Source organism: Triturus cristatus, chromosome 11, assembly GCF_964204655.1.
Source record: "Triturus cristatus chromosome 11, aTriCri1.1, whole genome shotgun sequence".
NCBI lineage: Eukaryota > Metazoa > Chordata > Amphibia > Caudata > Salamandridae > Triturus > Triturus cristatus.
In genome coordinates this window covers 50,153,101-50,170,904 of record NC_140594.1, presented here as the reverse complement: position 1 = coordinate 50,170,904, position 17,804 = coordinate 50,153,101, and the positions used below count along the sequence as shown (strand labels likewise).

Genomic DNA, 17,804 nt, shown 5'->3' with positions numbered 1-17,804 from the left:
CCACCACGAACCTGAGGTATTTCCTGTGAGAGGGGTGTATTGGAATGTGAAAGTATGCGTCTTTCAGATCCAAGGTTGTGAGAAAGTCTCCCTGACAGAGGAGCGGGAGGACTTGTTGTAGGGTGACCATATGGAAATGGTCTGAATGTATGTAGGCATTTAGAGGCCGGAGGTCCAGAATGGGCCTGAGGGTCCCGTCTTTCTTTGGTATTAAGAAATATAGGGAGTAAACCCCTAGATTTTGCTGATTGATGGGGACCTGCTCTATAGCGTGTTTTTGGAGGAGGGAGAGTACCTCCTGTTTGAGCAGTGTGGAATGTTCTTGAGACATTGGACGGTGCCTTGGTGGGATATTGGGTGGGGTAGATGTTAGCTCGAGACAGTACCCTGACCGAATGATTTGGGTCACCCATTTGTCCGATGTTATGGACTCCCATGTGTGGATAAAGTTTTGTAGTCTGCCCCCGACCGGAGTGGAATGGTCTGGGGGGAGCGGAGGGAAGTCATTGTTTGGGCGGGGTGGCAGAACGGGTGGTGTTAGTTTTGCCCCTGCCCTTATTATTGTTGCCTCTGTAACCACCCCTTTGGTTGCCCTTTGAAAAGGTATTTTGAGGAGGGGATTTGTAGGAGGTAGAGGTGCTATCGGTGGAGAAGCCTCTGCCTGTGCCACGAAAGGAGGAGCGTCGAAAGGAACGTTTAGAGGCTTGTGTTTGGAGTGCCCCCATAGACTTTGCTGTGTCTGTGTCCTTTTCCATCTTTTCCAACGCTTCGTCTACCTTGGGCCCAAAGAGAGTTTGTTGGTCAAAGGGGTGATTGAGTATGGACGCCTGGACTTCAGGCTTAAACCCTGAGATCCTGAGCCAGGCATGGCGACGAAGCAGGACGCTGGTATTTATGGCTCTAGAAGCAGTGTCGGCTGCATCGAGGGCACACTTAATGGAGGTGTTTGTAATTAGTTTACCCTCCTGTATTAGCTCATGAGCCCTACGCTTGTGTTTCTCGGGAAGGTGCTGCATAAGAGCCTCAAGTTCATCGTAGTGTGCTCTGTCATAGCGCGCAAGTAGCGCTTGTGTGTTTGCAATGCGCCACATGTTTGCAGCTTGAGAGGCGGTGCGTTTGCCAGACGCGTCTAGGAGTTTGGATTCCTTGTCTGGCGGTGGGGCTTCTCCTGAGGACTGGGAGTTAGCCCGCTTTCTAGCTGTAGAGACAACTAGGGAATCTAAGGGAGCAGGGCCCTTAATGTATGCAGGGTCTGTGGGTGCCGCCTTGTACTTTTTCTCTATTCTAGGGTTTAGTACCCTGGCCCTGACAGGGTCTTTGAACACCTCTGCGGTATGCTTGGTGACACCCTTAAGCATGGGTAAAATAGAAGTGGATTTGTCCTGTATGTCAAATGTATCCAGTAAGAAGTCGTCTTCCACTGGTTCAGTGTGCATGTCCACCCCATGGTAGTGTGCTGCTCTCTGCACTATATGATGGAACCCTAAGGAGTCCTCTGGAGGAGACGGCCTGGATGGGTATAGGTCGTCCTGAGGTATATCGGGTACATCAGGGTTATTGTAATCCTCCCATGGGTCTGGGGTCCCCGGTGGAGTGGGATCCATTGGGGCATATGCCGGGTAATTGTCCGGGTCCCCGTCATCTGGATCTGGGGACGGGGTCGGAGAGTAATGAGGTAAAGGTGGCGGAGACCTGGGAGGGGGAGGGGGTGGAGGAGGTGGAGGAGGTAGGGGAGGCGGTAGTGGGAGGGCACTCTGAGGGGAGAAGTAGCAGAGTCCTTCCGTTTGGGCGGTGGAGGAGGAGCCGGAGTATCAAGGCGTCTTTTCTTGATAATTAAAGTCAATAGCCCAGTCTTTGGATCTTTGGACAGAGTCTTTTGTAAAGGGTCTGGTGTAAACAGAGCCAATGGTGCCGAATCGTCCGTCGGCACCGGTGATTTCGGAACCGAGGGCTTCGATGGTTTGTGTGCGCCATGCTTTTTTGGGGCCTCCGGTTTTTTCGGCGTCGAAGGAGTTTTCGGCGCCGGAGCGTCGGTGCCGACAGATTTGTGTTTGTGTTTGTGTTTGGTCGGCACCGAGAGTCCAGGCTTCGGCACTGGTGGCTTCGGAGCCGAGCTGGATATTACTTTCTTCGGTGCCGGATGCTGTTTTTCGGCACCGGGCGTCGGCTGACTCGATCCCGAGCTGCCGTGAGACTTTGGAGGCTTCGACACCGGGCCCGAAGGTGGGGTGATAGAAGCTTTGGTCTTGGTTTTGCCCAGGCCGGCAGGCGAGGGAGTAACCTGAGTCTCTTTGGTTTTGGGCGCGGGGGTGGGAGGGGGCACAGTACTCACGACCCGCTGCGCCGGTGAGATGTCCTCCACGTCGGAGTCGTCGGCCTCGGAAGCGCTGACGACGTCTTCCTCCTGCTGGGTGTGTATTTGCCCCGAAGCTTCGGCGCCGTCTCCGAAGATGTCCGGTGGAGCTGCAGACGATGAGTGCGCCATGGTGCGTCGAGCTTTTCGATCCCGGATGGTTTTCTTCGATCGAAAAGACTTACAGGCGGGGCAGTCTCTGGCCTCGTGTTCTGGAGAGAGGCAAAGATTACACACCTGATGGAGGTCGGTGTGGGGAAATTTAGACCCACATTTTGGGCACTTTTTGAACGGAGTCCTTTCCATCGGCCGGGACCGGAGTCGAGGAGGGCCCGAAGGCCGGTGCCGATGTACGGGATGGAGAAAGTGCCGCTTCGAGAAATGAAGATGATGATGAAGAAACTCGAAGAAACGAGGATTTTCCGTCGAGGCTGGAACCGTAGAAGTTCGAAGCCGGAGCACGAAGTATCACATCCGAGCCCGATGGCGGAAAAAAACAATCTGAGGATGGAGCCGAAGCCCATGCGCAGTACGGACCGAAGGAGGAGTCACCAAACTCGTGACTTCCAAAGACTGTCCAAGAAGAAAAACAAACTGCAAACATCCGGGCCCAACACCAGATGGCGATCTATGCTAAGTGTACAATCTGCAGCTCATATGCCTCGAACATAGAGTTTGCGGTTTAAGGGTAAGTACTCGACTGGGAGAGTTGAGGTTCTGGGCACAGACTCAGGGGTCTCCCAGGGTCAGGTAGGTACAGTTGGTTCAGCCTCAGTGGCTCTAGGGCGGCCGGGTGCAGAGAGAGTTAGGCCCAATGTTATCCTATGAGGGATAGGGGGGGCCTTGTTTGGTGGCTGCTGACTGGCAAGCCACGCGGCTGTGGGAGCTGGGCTCCTGGTCACTTACTCAGGGCAAGTGGGGAAGTAGGAAGGAATAGAGTTTTCACTGCCAGGGCCACTCGGGCGGCTGGGTGCAGAGTGCTTTTGAGCCTTCGGGTGCTCAATGGATGTCAATGGGAGATCTCCGGTTAGGAAAAAGGCTGTAAGCTCGGGGACGAGGACTCTTCAGGTGCCACCACCACTTCGAGAGGTAAGTTGGGTAGTTGGAGGATAGGTAGGTACCCCGGGGTTGGACACAGGGGGCCGTGGGGCGCCGCGTGCAGGGGTGCCTTTAGGTGTCGGGAAATCTTACCCTCAGTTGGTCGCGGTTGGGGGGGCACCTGGTTCTGAGGCTGCAGGCTTCTTCAGGAATGTCGAGGGAGGTCCTTGGGTGCCGGACTCGGGGTCACAGTCGCCGTGGGGTCGTCCTCAGGGTCTTTATTCACTCCGGCACTGGCCAGGCTCGGCTGGTGCAGAGTGTGCTGGGTTCGCGGTTCCGGGCTGCTGCCAGGGGTTAGAAATCGGTTTCGAGTAGAGCCTCTACTCATGGGAGTCCCAGGGGCTTAGAGCCAAAAGGTAGCCAGGTCCTCCAGGGTTGGTGAGGTTGCTGGCCACGAGAGATGCCGCACTGGAGCAGGAGCAGGTTCGAGGGTCGACAGGCCGGTAGGGCTGGGGCCAAAGCAGTTGGTGTCTTCCTATTTTTAGCAGCTGCAGGGCAGGTCTTTGTTCTTCTTGCTCTTCTTGTAGTTTCGAATCTGGAATCTGGGGAAGGAAGGTTCAGGGTGCCCCTAAATACTAGATTTAGGGGCGTTACAGGTAGATGAAGGGCAGGGACCAATGGTTCCCCGTCCTGGGGTGGGTACACCCTCTATCCTGCCTCTCTCCTGTGAGGGCGGCAGTAGCCTAGTCCTGATAGGGTAGGGCTCCCCATCTTCAAGATGGCGAGAGCCCGGAGATGTGCTTCACCTCGCCTCCCCCACCTGAGGGGTGGGGTTGGCAGGCTGGCACATCCCCTGTCCTTATTTGGGGTTTCCGGCCAAAGCTTCCCACTCGAGTGGGGGGTTGCAGGGGCCTGGGGAAACTCACAGAGGTGGCATGCCTTTGAAGCTTCCCCCTGCCCATCCTGGGGGGAGGAGATTTAGCACCTCGCCCAGGATGTGCATTGTTGCAGATCCAGGAGAGCAGGGGCTCTCCTACCCAGGGGTCCAGCAACATGTCTGCTGGGTGGCAGCCTAGGCAGCCTCAGAGCAGACGAGGATTTGTAGGTTAGGTTCGAGGGGGCACCTCTAAGATGCCCTCTGGGGTGCTGGGTGCATTAAATCCCACACTGGCATCAGTGTGGGTTTAATGTGCTGAGAAGTTTGATACCAAACTTCCCAGTCTTTAATGTTGCCATTATGGTGCTGTGGAGCTCGTGTTTGACGAGCTCCCAGCACCATGTACTCTTTAAATGGCAGCACTGCACTTACTGGGCTCAGGGATGGACCTGGGCACTGTAGGGGCACAGGGCTCTTGCTCCTGTGCCCACACTATTGGCATAAGGCACCCAGCTAGAGGGGTGACTGATGTATGCCATGGCAGTGTATGTGATGGGCATGGCACACAGGGATGTGTGCCATGTCGACTTTGTTTTTGTCTTGCACCCAAACACTCAGCCTGCAAAGGCAGTGTGTGTGTGTGTGTGTAAGGGTACAGGGCCTCTAAGAGTGGCACAATGAGTGCTGCAGCTCTTAGAGGCCTTCCTGGGTCACAAAGCCCTGGGTACTTGGGGTACCATTTACCAGGGGCTGACATGTGGCCAAGGTTTGCCAATTTGGGTTTGGTTTGTTTTAGGGAAGGAACATAGGCCCTGGGCACCTGATTGGCAGGAGTCCAGGGCATACTCAATCAAAGTACATTCAGCAATTCAGCAAAAAGTGGGGGCATACCAGGCAAGAAAGATGGCACTTTCTCACACTGTTGTAATCTTCCCCCGACTGGAGTGGAATGGGCCGGGTGGAACGGTGAGAAGTCACTGGGTAGGGGTGGAGGCAGAGCGGGTGTTGTTGGTCTTGCCTCTACCTTTGTTATTGTTGCCTCTGTAGCCTCCTCTCTGGTAAACCCTGGTGAATGTAGACTGGGTGGGAGTCTTATAAGAGGTGGAGGGGTTGTCAGAGGAGTAGCCTCTGGAGGTGCCATTGTAAGAGGAACGACAAAAGGAACGTCTGGGAGCTTGCGATTGCAAGGCTCCCATTGATTTAGCTGTGTCCGTGTCTTTCTTCAACTTTTCAAACGATGAATCAACATTAGGGCCAAATAAGTGTTCCTGATCGAATGGCTGGTTGAAGATGGAAATTTGTACTTCAGGTTTGAAACCTGAAATGCGTAGCCAGGCATGTCTACGCAGGAGAACACTTGTGTTGACAGCTCTGGAGGCGGTATCTGCCACGTCCAGCGCGCAACAAATGGAGGTTTTGGTGAGGAGTTTCCCCTCTTGTATAAGGTGATTGGCTTTTTCCTTATATTTGTCTGGGAGGTGTTGAAATAGGGTTTCAAGTTGGTTGTAATGTGCCCTATCGTACCTAGCTAACAGTGCTTGAGTGTTGGCGATACGTCATATGTTAGCTGCCTGTGAAGCGGTTCTTTTGCCAGAGGCGTCTAAGAGTTTGGACTCTTTATCAGGGTGGAGCGCCCCCTGATGTTTGAGAGTTGGCCCTCTTGCTAGCATTGGAGACTACAAGGGAGTCTAGTGGTACGGGAACCTTAATGTACGCTGGGTTTGCTGGGGCAGCCTTGTATTTTTTCTCGATCCTGGGGTTTATAACCCTAGTCCTGACAGGATCTTTAAATACCTCAGGTGCATGCTTGGTAACTCCTTTTAGCATGGACAGAATAGTGGTGGACCTCTGTGGGTTACCAAAGGTGCCCATAAGGAAATCCTCTTACACAGGGTCAGTATGTAAGTCAACCCCGTGGTATTGGGCAGCTCTGCGTAGAAGTTGATGGAAACCCATTGTGTCCTCGGGAGGGGGAGGCCTGGAGGGGTAGATGTCATCCTGTGGAAGATTAGGGACATCTGGCGTACTATAATCGTCCCAGGGCTCAGGGGAATAAGGTGGATCCCCTAGTGGCTCATCATCCGCAACCCCTTCTTGTGTCATCAGAGGTGTCATCATAATCATCTATTGGTGTAGGAGAATGGTGTGGTGGGGGTGGAGATGGGGGAGGAGGTGGGGGAGGAGGTGGTGGAGAAGGGACCCTGAGGGGGAGATGTGGCAATGTCCCTTCTTTTAGGTGGTGGAGCCGGTACAGGCGTATCCAACGGTCTCTTCTTTGTACTTAAAGTCAGCTGACCAGTTTTAGGGTCTTTTAGAAGAGTTTTTTGTTTAGGGTCTGGTTAAAATAGCTATTCTGATAGAGGTTGGTCTTTCGGCGCCGACTGTTTCGGTTCGGAAGACTTTCGCGGCACAGACTCTGGAACGGTTTTGTGCTCCTTTGGCTTATAACTGTGATGTTTTACAGTCTCTGTGGCCGCTTGTGGAACCAGGTGTTTTTCGGATCCGAGGCTTTTTTCGTCTCCGAAGGGTGTGAATCCGAAGCTTTAGGAATCAGCTTTTTGCTTGGCTCTGAGTGTTTTTTTTTTGGAGTTGATGGGGCGGTGAATGCAGATTTCGGTGCCGAGTGCTTGGATGTGGAGGCAGCGATCGGCACAGAGGAGGGCGGCGGTTTCTTTTTCGGTGCCTGTGTCCGCTCGGTACCGATGGTAGACTGACTCGAGCCCGAGTCGCCTGAAGGCTTAGTAGGGTTCTTTGTCGGGCCGGAGCATGTGAAGCAGTCTCTCAGTGTGCTCCTGGGCCCAAAGGTGAAGGTGTGACCGAAGCCTTTTTCGATGGTGTAGGGAGGAGGTCGACGTCTCTACTTACGACCCGCTGCCCAGGAGGGATGTCCTCTATGTCAGAGTCACCGGCTTCGGAGGCGCTGACGGTGCCGCCTTCGATTCGCTCCTGTTCAGGTACATCGACGCCCTCCTGGAAGATGTCATCGGGAATGGGCGCCGACGAGCGAGCCATTGTTCTCCTGGCTCGACGATCTCGAATGGACTTTATCGAGCGGAAAGAGGCACAAGCTGCATAGTCTCTGGCCTCGTGCTCCGGGGACAAGCAGAGGTTGCACACCTCATGCAGATCGGTGTGGGGAAATTTCGACCCACATTGAGGACATTTCTTGAATGGCGTCCTTTCCATGAGCCAGATACCAAGGCCCAGGTAGGCCCGAAGGCCTTCGTCGGCGACCGGAATCGAAGACTTCGATGTTGAAGAGATGCTCGACGACTAGGGATCACGATCGAAGACAATACCGGAGAAGGGTTAAGGATTGCGTGTCGAGAGTGGAATCGGTGACTGTTCCGAACTGGTGCGCGAGAAACACATCCGAGCCTGATGGCGGAAAAAACAATCTGAAAATGGAGCCGATGCCCATGCGCACTATCATCCAAAGGAGGAGTCACCTATCTCGTGACTTCCAAAGACTTTTCCAAGACAAAAACAAGTGCAAACATCCGGGCCCAACACCAGATGGCGATCTATGCTTAGTGTGTGATCTGCAGCTCATATGCCTCAAACAGAGCATTATGTGTCTTGTTCTCCCTGAAGGAGCAGATTATGTGCAGTATACTCAGTAAGTGTGCCCTGTGCCTTGTGCTCCATGACAAACTTGCATCCTCTGCTCATCAGATCATATTTACTTGTCATCAGATCATACTTACTGGTATATGAAGAAAATTATCAAGTGCTCAGTGTTCACTAAGGAAACAACTAATGAACCCTGCGGGGGTCACTGACGGAGAGTATAATTGCGCTGTGCTCATCACAGAGCTTAAAATATAATCTGTGCTCACTGAGGGAGCATATAAAATGCCTTGTGCACCAGAAGGGAGGGCCTTGGTCTTCCTGAATGCTCCATACCCCTCAGAAAGCATGTGCTCTTTGCTGCTAAACCGAATGTTACAACAGGGAATGCAAAGATAATTTACTCCACAATAAGGAGTTAGATGCAGCATCATGTACCAAACCTGAATCTTTCATTCAGGCTTACTGAAGGCATATTTTCACACTCCTTTTGTAGTTTGGAGGCTGCTCCCAAGACACAGTACATCATGTGGGTCCCATCCTTCAGGGTGTTTCCCCTTTTCAATGTTACAATAACAGGAGGTTATGTGCTAATCCAATGCCACTTCCTCTACTTTGATAAAGAATTACCAATTCGGAACTCACTATTTCGAAATCATTGGAATGTCAAACATTTCTGGAAGTAGTATTTCATGACTCTAGGATATATCATCACTGTCCCCTAAATGCGGAGGATAGTCTAAGCATCTGGACCAATGGAATTGCCCATTTGAGATGAAGGAGTAGTTTCTTACCTGTAACTCCAGTTCTGTAGTAGGGGTATCTCTGTTATAGTCATAATCTATGAATAGTCCCGCCCATGTGCGGGGACCCCGGAGCAATCAAAATATCTCTTAAGCTGTCCTGCATTTGCAAACCTGCAAAGACACTTAAGAGACAGACAAAATAATACAGCCTAATAACAATATGGCTGCACTGGCCAGCACTTCCTCTGAAGTGAACACAAAAGCCAAAATAAAGTTTAAATGTCATTTTTATTCACATCTGACATGTTCCTTTATTGTATCACACTCCCTTCACCAAAATCCCTTTAAACAATAGAGAGGAAGGGGTGGACAGACAAGCCCTATAGGCTGTCATTATGTGTCTGCTAAAGGGATACCGTGCCTTTAAGAAACTCTCCAGAGACCCCCGGTATCCCAGGATGCACAGCCAAAGCAAGTTACTTTCAGTTCTTTTTGAAGGTGTACAACAACAGGCCTGATACTGCCAGAATTACTCCACCGGGGAGGAGGGAGGGTCGCTTATGACTATAACAGATACCCCTACTACAGAACTGGAGTTACAGGTAAGAAACTACTCCTTCTGTAGTGGGGATCTCTGTGTATAGTCATAATCTATGAATAGAATGGCAAGCCCATCCCAACCAACAAACAGCGGTGGAGTAAAAACCAAACACCAACAAACTACTGTGCAAACAAATTCCTCAGCGAAGCCTGTCCAACCTGCGCATCTGCCCTAGCATCAGAATCCAGGCAGTAATGCTTTGTAAACGTATGGAACGACTTCCAGGTGGCAGCCTTACAAATGTCAGCAATCGGAACATTCCTAAGCAAAGCTGTAGTCGCTTCTTTGCCCCTAGTTGAATGCGCTGGAGGCTTACCCCCCCAACGTCTTATTAGCTTTCTGATAACAAAGCTGAATACAGTACACAATCCATCTGGAGATGGACTGTTTTGAGGTAGCTAGACCAGTTCTTACTGAACCATAATTCACAAACAGTTGATCCGACCTGCGGATGTCTTTTGTCTTATCTAGATAGAATTTCAACACCCTACGCACATCTAAGGAATGCAGAGACCTCTTTGCCGGAGAGGAGGGATGCTGAAAAAATGTAGGCAAAGTTATCATTTGATTTACATGGAAATCAGATATCACTTTAGGTAAAAACTTAGGATGAGTACGCATCACCACTTTAGAAGCATGGAATACAGTATACGGCTCTTGACAACATAGAGCCTGAATCTCACTTACTCTCCTGGCCGATGTAATGGCCACAAGGAAGGCGGCCTTCCAGGACAAATGCTGCAGAGAAGCCTTATGAATAGGCTCAAAAGGCTCCCTCATCAATCTGGACAACACCACGTTCAATTCCCATGGCGGAGAAGGTCGTCTAACAGGGGGAAACACCTTACGCAAACCCTCTAAAAAATCTTTAATCACAGGGATTTGAAAAAATTAGGTTTGGGAAGGGCCCTTTCTATACGCAGTCAAAGCTGCGAGATGAACTTTAATAGACTGAAAATTAATCCCAGATTGAGCTAACTGCAGCAGATAAGGCAAAATAACATCTTCTTTACAGGATGTAGGGTCAATGTCCTTTGCCTTGCACCATAAGCAGAATCTCTTCCACTTATAGGCGTAAGAAGTCCTCGTAGACGGTCTCTTCGCCTCCTTCAAGATCTCCATACAGTCCTGAGGTAGGTTCAAGTGTCCATACTGTACTAGCTCAGGAGCCATGCTGCCAAACTCAAGGACGAGAGATTGGGGTGAACCATCTGTCCTCGGAACTTCGTGAGAAGGTCCGGCCGACACGGCAGGCGCCGGTGTGGCAGAACAGACCGGTGAAGAAGGTCGGTGAACCACCATTGCCTCGGCCACTCCGGAGCAATCAGGATCATTCTGGCTCTGGATTGTGACAGCTTGATCAGCACCGCCGGAATCAGGGGAATGGGTGGAAAGGCGTAAAGAAAGCTGTTGGACCAGCTGATCCATAGGGCATTCCCCAGTGTCCCTGGTTGGTAGTACCTGGACGCGAAGTCGTGGCATTTGTTGTTTTCTGCCGTAGCGAACAGATCGATATCCGGAGTGCCCCACTCTGCGAAGACGTCTCTGAGCACGTCGTCGTTTAGCACCCACTCGTGATTTTCTTGAACGAGCCTGCTGAGCGCATCGGCTTGGGCATTCTGCACTCCCGGCAGATGGGTTGCCGTGATCGTCAGGTTCCTGGCCACCAGCCAATTCCAGATCGTCTGTGCCTCCCGAGACAGCGTGCGTGAACGGGAGCCCCCCTGCTTGTTGAGGTAGTACATGGTAGTAGTATTGTCCGTCTGAACAAGCAGGGAGTTCGTCGTGAAGGAGGTATGGAACGCCTTCAGGGCCAAGTGTACTGCTCTGAGTTCCAAAAAGTTGATGTGGTAAGTCATCTCCGTCTGCGACCATATCCCCTGAATCTGAAGAGGGCCCGAATGCGCTCCCCAGCCCTGGAGAGACGCATCGGTCACTATGGTCTGGACCGGAATATCCTTGTGGAAAGGAGTCCCCTTGCAAACATTCTCCGAGGAGCACCACCATTTCAGAGATTGGAGAGCGTGTTGGGACAGATGAATCTTGTCCTCCCAACGCCCCCGCCTCTGGTCCCATTGATCCTCCAGACATTCCTGCAGAGGCCTCATATGCAGACGTGCATTGGGGGTAAGAAAGATGCAGGAAGCCATCGACCCCAGTAAGGAGGACACCGTCCTCACTGTAGGAGAGTGGGCTGAGAGGAGGTGCAGGTCCTTCCCACGGATCGATAAGCGTCTCTCCTCCGAAGGACACACGCTTGCGTTCAAGGTATTGACTGAGGCCCCCAAGTACTGGAGACACTGCACAGGAATCGGCACTGATTTTGACATGTTGATGTGCAGCCCCAGGCGATGAAGCAAGGCAGCTGTCCTGTTGAAGTGACACTGTGCTTCCCGGAACGTGGAAGCCTTGATCAGCCAATCGTTCAGGTATGGATACACAAACACTTTGGTCTTCCGCAAGTGTGCTGCCACCACTGCCATGCACTTGGAGAACGTCCGTGGGGCAGACTTCAGAACAAACGGGAGTACTGTATACTGGTAATGGTTGTTGCCTACCAGAAACCTCAGGAACTTGCGATGCTTTGGTGCGATCGGCACATGAAAGTAAGCGTCCTGCAGATCTATGGCGCACAGCCAATCTCCTCGATGCAACTGAGGGTAAATCTGATGCAGGGACAACATACAGAACTTTTCTCTGCGGATCCACTTGTTTGCTTGACGCAGATCTAGAATAGGCCTGAACTCGTTTTTGTCCTTTTTTCTGACGAGAAAGAACCTGGAGAACAGGCCAGTTCCTCTTTGCCTCAAAGGAACAGCTTCTATCGCCTTCTTCCTTAACAGGACGTCCGCCTCCCCCTGGAGCTCCTGTACCATGAAGGGAGAGCGCACTGGTGGAATCTGAGGAGGCGGGCTGGTGAAACGAAGACTGTATCCATTGCAAACAATATTCAGCACCCACTTGTCCGGAGTTATTGTCCTCCACTCTGCCAGGTAGAACTGAATACTTCCCCCCCACCGGAGCGGGTAACGGACGAGGGGGAAGTGACCTTTCAGGGCTTCGACCCGGCTGGGCCTTTGTTCCCCGACGAGGATTGATGCTGGCCTCTGCCCCTCTGGCGCTTCTGAAAGGACTGCCTCGGGAACTGCTGTTGTTGCTGATGCTGCTGTTGGTGACCAGACTGGCGCCCTTGACCGCGTTGCTTAGAATAACGCCTGCCATAGGAACGGAATGACTTCTTCTGCTCCTTGGGGCGCTCCAACCCCACGGCCTTCAGGGTTTCTGCTTCGGCCTTCATGCGTGCCATCTCGTCGTCCGCATGAGACCCGAACAGCGTCGAGCCAGAGAAAGGCAAGTTTGCGATCTTCTGCTGCGCTTCAGGCTTGAGAGAGGTAAGCCTCAGCCAGGAATGTCTCCTCATGTGCACTCCATGACAGTACCCATGGGCCGCCAGCAACGAGACATCCCCCGCCGCACTGATGATCTGGTTGGAGACCATCATGCCTTCGTTCAGCACCTCCTGGAAGTCCTCTCTTTTGTCCCTAGGCAGGGAGGCAGCAAACTGTTGCAGAGAGTCCCAAAGCGATCGGTCATAGCGACCCAGCAGGGCAGAGGCGCTAGCGGCCTTCATAGTCGTGGCCGACGTAGAGCACATTCTCCTCCCCAAGGAGTCCATCTTGCGGCTCTCCTTATCCGGAGGGGCCGTGGAAGAGGGCGTCGTGGAGTGTTGTTTACGAGCCGCCACCACAATGACAGAGTCCGGGGGAGGGTCCACCCTGAGGAAGGCCGGGTCCGAATCAGGGGCCCTGTACTTCTTCTGCAACCGTGAGGGAGCAGATTTCACCACCGCAGGAGTCAAGAAAACCTCCATGGCTGGTTCCTCCAAACCCGGAACCAAAGGAAGGAGGGGGCGTGAGAGGTGAGCTTTGTGCAATGTCTCAAATATCACCGAAGTAGTGGGAACCGGGACTGCTACGGAGATCCCCAACTTCGCCGCCCCCCTCATCAGCACATCCTGGAACGTGGCAATATCATCCACCGGCGAGATTCGAGTAGGCGGGGTCTCCGAAAGTGAGGGGGAGAGCCGTCCATTGCCAGAAGAGTCCGTATACCACGTGCCTCTGGAACGAGATCTATGCCTCCGTCGCCCATGTCTCGTGTGGGTGGACGACCTGCGTCTACTCCGTGACCTCCGGCGAGATCGAGAACGCGACCTTTGCCTGCGAGGAGCCTTAGGAGCCGCTGGTAGCCGAGGAGACTGTGGAAGCTGCGGCACTGGCGGTGGAGGAGGTGGAGTAGGCTGCTTAAGAGGAGGAGGAGGAGGAGGAGGAGGAGGCGGAGGCGGAGGCGGAGGAGGCGTTGGAGGCTTCCGAGGCAACGGCTGGGGGAGAGGCTGCGGAGCCCCATCACTCCTTGCAGGGGAACCAGGACCAGCACTGTCCGGACTCCCGGCCACCCTTCTCCTCTTGGCGGGCAGATCCCGTGTTGAAGTAAACGAGGGGGAGCGCCGTCGCCTCCTAGAACCACGACTGGAGATTGTAATCACCGAAGACGTGTTCCCCGATGTCACCGACATCGAGCTGATCGTCGACCTCGACCGTCGTCTCCTCGACGTCCGGCGTCCCCTCGACGTCGACGGTAACCAACGTCTCCTCGACGCCGATCGTCTTCTTCTCGACGTCGATCTCCTTCGCCTCGACGTCGATCTCCTTCGCCTCGACGTCGAGCTGTGCCTCGACGTCGAGCTGTGCCTCGACGGCGATCTGTGCCTCGACGGCGATCTGTGCCTTGACGGCGATCTGTGCCTCGACGGCGATCTGTGCCTCGACGGCGATCTGTGCCTCGACGGCGATCTGTGCCTCGACGCCGATCCCCTCCGTCTCGACGGCAGTCGCCGGTGCCTCGGCGTCAATGTCGTCGGCGTCGATCCATCGCGGGGCTCGGTACGACGTCGATGGTGTGTCGACGACGACCGTGGAATCCTCGACGGCGACCTAGTCCTAGGTCTCGCCGGCCCCTCTCTCGACGCCGAACGTCGAGAACGCCGCGATCCCGAGCCCGGGATCGACGGCGAACACACCGGTGCTTTACCTCTCGCCGTCGACGTCGTCGCCTTCGAGGTCGAACGCGATCTACCAGCCGGTAGGCGCCGTTTCCGCTGCTGTTTCTGCCCGGAGGTCCCTCCAGTGGCTGAAGCATGGGCAGAAGAAGGGGAATGGGATCCCCCATGCCCGAAGTCCCACCTGTCCTCTGCTTCTCCTGTCCCTGGAGGCGAATCTTCTCCCTGTCCCTCAGGGTCCTCTTGGAGAAGGTCTTGCAGATGGCACACGTAGCAGGGACATGCGAGGAAGACAAGCAGAGGATACAGACATCATGTGGGTCCGTCTTGGCCTTCTTCCTCCCACACTCAGGGCATTTATCAAATAAAGCCATGCTAAGAGTGAGCAAACTGCACCAAAACTCAGGATGTAGTACAGAAAGGCTCTAGACGTCGAATGAACACACTATATAACCAAAAATCTAAGATTTATTCCAAATAACCACCCAAAAGGGTAGAGCTCAAGCTCCAGGGTCCTGCTAGCAGGAGCCGGAAAAAAGAACTGAAAGTAACTTGCTTTGGCTGTGCATCCTGGGATATCGGGGGTCTCTGGAGAGTTTCTTAAAGGCACGGTATCCCTTTAGCAGACACATAATGACAGCCTATAGGGCTTGTCTGTCCACCCCTTCCTCTCTATTGTTTAAAGGGATTTTGGTGAAGGGAGTATGATACAATAAAGGAACATGTCAGATGTGAATAAAAATGACATTTAAACTTTATTTTGGCTTTTGTGTTCACTTCAGAGGAAGTGCTGGCCAGTGCAGCCATATTGTTATTAGGCTGTATTATTTTGTCTGTCTCTTAAGTGTCTTTGCAGGTTTGCAAATGCAGGACAGCTTAAGAGATATTTTGATTGCTCCGGGGTCCCCGCACATGGGCGGGACTATTCATAGATTATGACTATACACAGAGATCCCCTACTACAGAAGTTAGGTGATACACAGTAAAAACAAAAAACACCCTTTTCTGGAACTTTTAAGCCAGAAGCGGTTCTTGGCTGTTTGCGAGCACAGTAAGATCTCGTTATATCGTGCTGTAGAGAAAAATATAGAGACATTACCTGCAGCTTTATGAGGCTGACCAATAGCAACACTAATTCCAGCGACGGAGACTGGGAGGGTTGGAACTCCAGCGGATGATACAACAGCAGCAGGAACGGACACCACTGGAGGTTTTGACAGTGCAACCTGTGCCGTCTGAGGAGTCTGGGCTTGAATCTGCCCCTGCGCATGGAGCTGTGAAGGAGAAACAGAAGGATAACCCAACAAGAAAGGAGAGTAAGAGGAGACAAATACATCCGGTGCTTTAGTACCTTCCTTTCATCCCCATTTCTTTAACCCACTACTTTATGGATTAGTTACAAAAATGAGATCTTTTCAGGGCCCTCAATTCTCCAGTGTAGGTGAATCTATTTGAGACCAGACTTACCATTGGCTCTCTCGTTCAAGCATTAGGGAGTGGAGGTATCTAAATCCCCCCCCCCTCCCCCCCCATTCAAGGGTCAAAGGCGCATGACTAGCGATGAAGATCTGCTCTACTTCTCTTCCAACACCCCGGCGTGCTGCTGCAGACAGCCTGTTAGGCCAGCCTTGCACAGCTTCAATGCTTATCACTGGAGATGAGACTTGTTATTATCCTGCTCACTCTGCTATATCACCAGTCCACTTGACGTGAAGGCCCGTCCTGCTGCTATTCATCCAGACCCGTCGCTGCAAACACCCTTTCACAGACCCCATTCAGCTTCACAGCTTATCACTGAATTTAAGGCTTGTTATTATGCTGGTAGCACCCAAAACTACATATCCCACCCAGAAGCTGAGCCTTCCACTAGAGCTGCCAGCCTGTTAATACCCAGGTCATTCTGCCACTAGATCTGTTACTGGAGGCTGACCTGCTGCTCCTCATCCAGCCGCACACACCTGCTTGTTAGGCTGTCCATTTTCAGCTTCAACACTGGAGTATGACATGGTAATGCCCTGTCCAAGCACTCACAAGCCTGTATTGATACCCTCTTTATTCTACTATAAGGCTTGTCACTAGAGATGAAGGTTTGCTATTGACCTATTAGAGATAATTGGAAATATATATTTATCTGCATCTATATATATATATCTGCTCATCCATCCATACAGTTTATGAATATACTGAAGATCATGGTCACTTTCCTGCAGTCCAAAGCTTCCCTCAGGTGTTATGGGTATAGTTTCTGTAGATAACTCACCAGGCGTGCAACTTGCAGATTCGTTACAGTGGTGCCAGTCAGGACAGTGCCAGTAGTGAGCTGTTGAGCCTGCTGCTGTGACACCTGCACCTGCGTCGTGTGTGGCGCTGGTGCACCCTGCTGAACAGTCTGTTGCTGAGGAAGCTGCAGTTTCTGTTTCTGCAATTTCATCAACTGTTCCTGAAGAGAGAACAAAATAACATGTGTCTTACCTATGACAGCAAAGATGACATTTCTGAAGTAGACAAAGTCATAGTGACTTCAGGAGGAGATGGCTTTGTAAAATATTACTAACAAGTATTACTACAATAGCACAGCGAAATAACAGGGAGCAAAGGCTCATATAACCCCAACTCCTAAAACATTCTGCATTAACAGGGGGAGTAGCATCATGGCAGCTTTGAGACGGAGACTTCTCACTGATGGGTTGGATAAAACCTGCTGTAGCTAAAGTGAAGAAGGGATGGCTGGAGCTTTCATAGTCAACATTCTGCTCATTTTCCTGCATGGCTATTTGAGGCTTAAAACTGATAAAAGAATTAAAAGTGGCTTGGCAAAGGAAAAGTTCAGTAACTATTATACAAGATCAAAGACCGAGTTGGGTGGGGAGGTGGAGTTGCAGCCGAACAGGAAACAGAAACCAAGGCCTGGCCAGCCATCACCTGCCAACCTTCTGTCCGATAAAATACTGTGTACTCAAATGCAAATAATGACTGTCACATAAATATCCCACTTTACTGGACACACCCTGCAAGAGGAATTTATAATGGATTTCCTGAATACACACACCCATGTCACTATCTTATCAGAACAGAGTTCACTTCTAAAGTTTGCTTTTAACGAGTAATGAAAACTTTAAAACAAAAATCAAGGCGCCTTTTGAAATCCCTCTTCACCAATAAGATGCTAGCTAAGGAATCAACATGCCTCCTGAATTCCTTCACTTGCGTCTTCAACTCTAACATCGGATATTGTGCTCAGATTTGATTTCTCACGCTTGTCTAGCTAAGATGCACAGGTTCAAACTTCCTAACATGCTCTCAATGTTGATCTCCACATAGCATGACTTTCTGTTGATAAGCTTTGATTAGGTCCAGACACTGGACAGGAGCACATGCTAACTTACCTGTGAGATCTTGCCCACAGTTTTAATTTGGCCTGGAGACTGGGCCTGGGCCTGAGCTTGCATCTGTGACACCTGCACCTGAGTAGCTTGTTGTTGTCGGAGAAGCTGAAACTGGGCCGGCGTGATCGTTTTACCAGTGAGCTGAACTCCAACCGTTGTAGCTGCAAATGAAAA

General features: G+C 51.8%; 1 protein-coding gene across 4 annotated transcripts in view; it reads right to left on the bottom strand.

Moving 5' to 3' along the window:
- The window catches only part of EP400 (E1A binding protein p400), an 852,236-nt gene that overhangs the window by 94,557 nt on the left and 739,875 nt on the right, over window positions 1-17,804 (bottom strand). For all 4 annotated transcript variants that reach the window (XM_085634324.1, XM_085634328.1, XM_085634325.1 and 1 more), the window contains 3 exons: window positions 17,631-17,791; window positions 16,505-16,684; window positions 15,344-15,518 (listed from right to left, as the gene is read on the bottom strand). In XM_085634324.1, coding sequence (XP_085490450.1) covers window positions 15,344-15,518; window positions 16,505-16,684; window positions 17,631-17,791 — 516 coding nt within the window. The remainder of the gene's footprint in view (window positions 1-15,343; window positions 15,519-16,504; window positions 16,685-17,630; window positions 17,792-17,804) is intronic.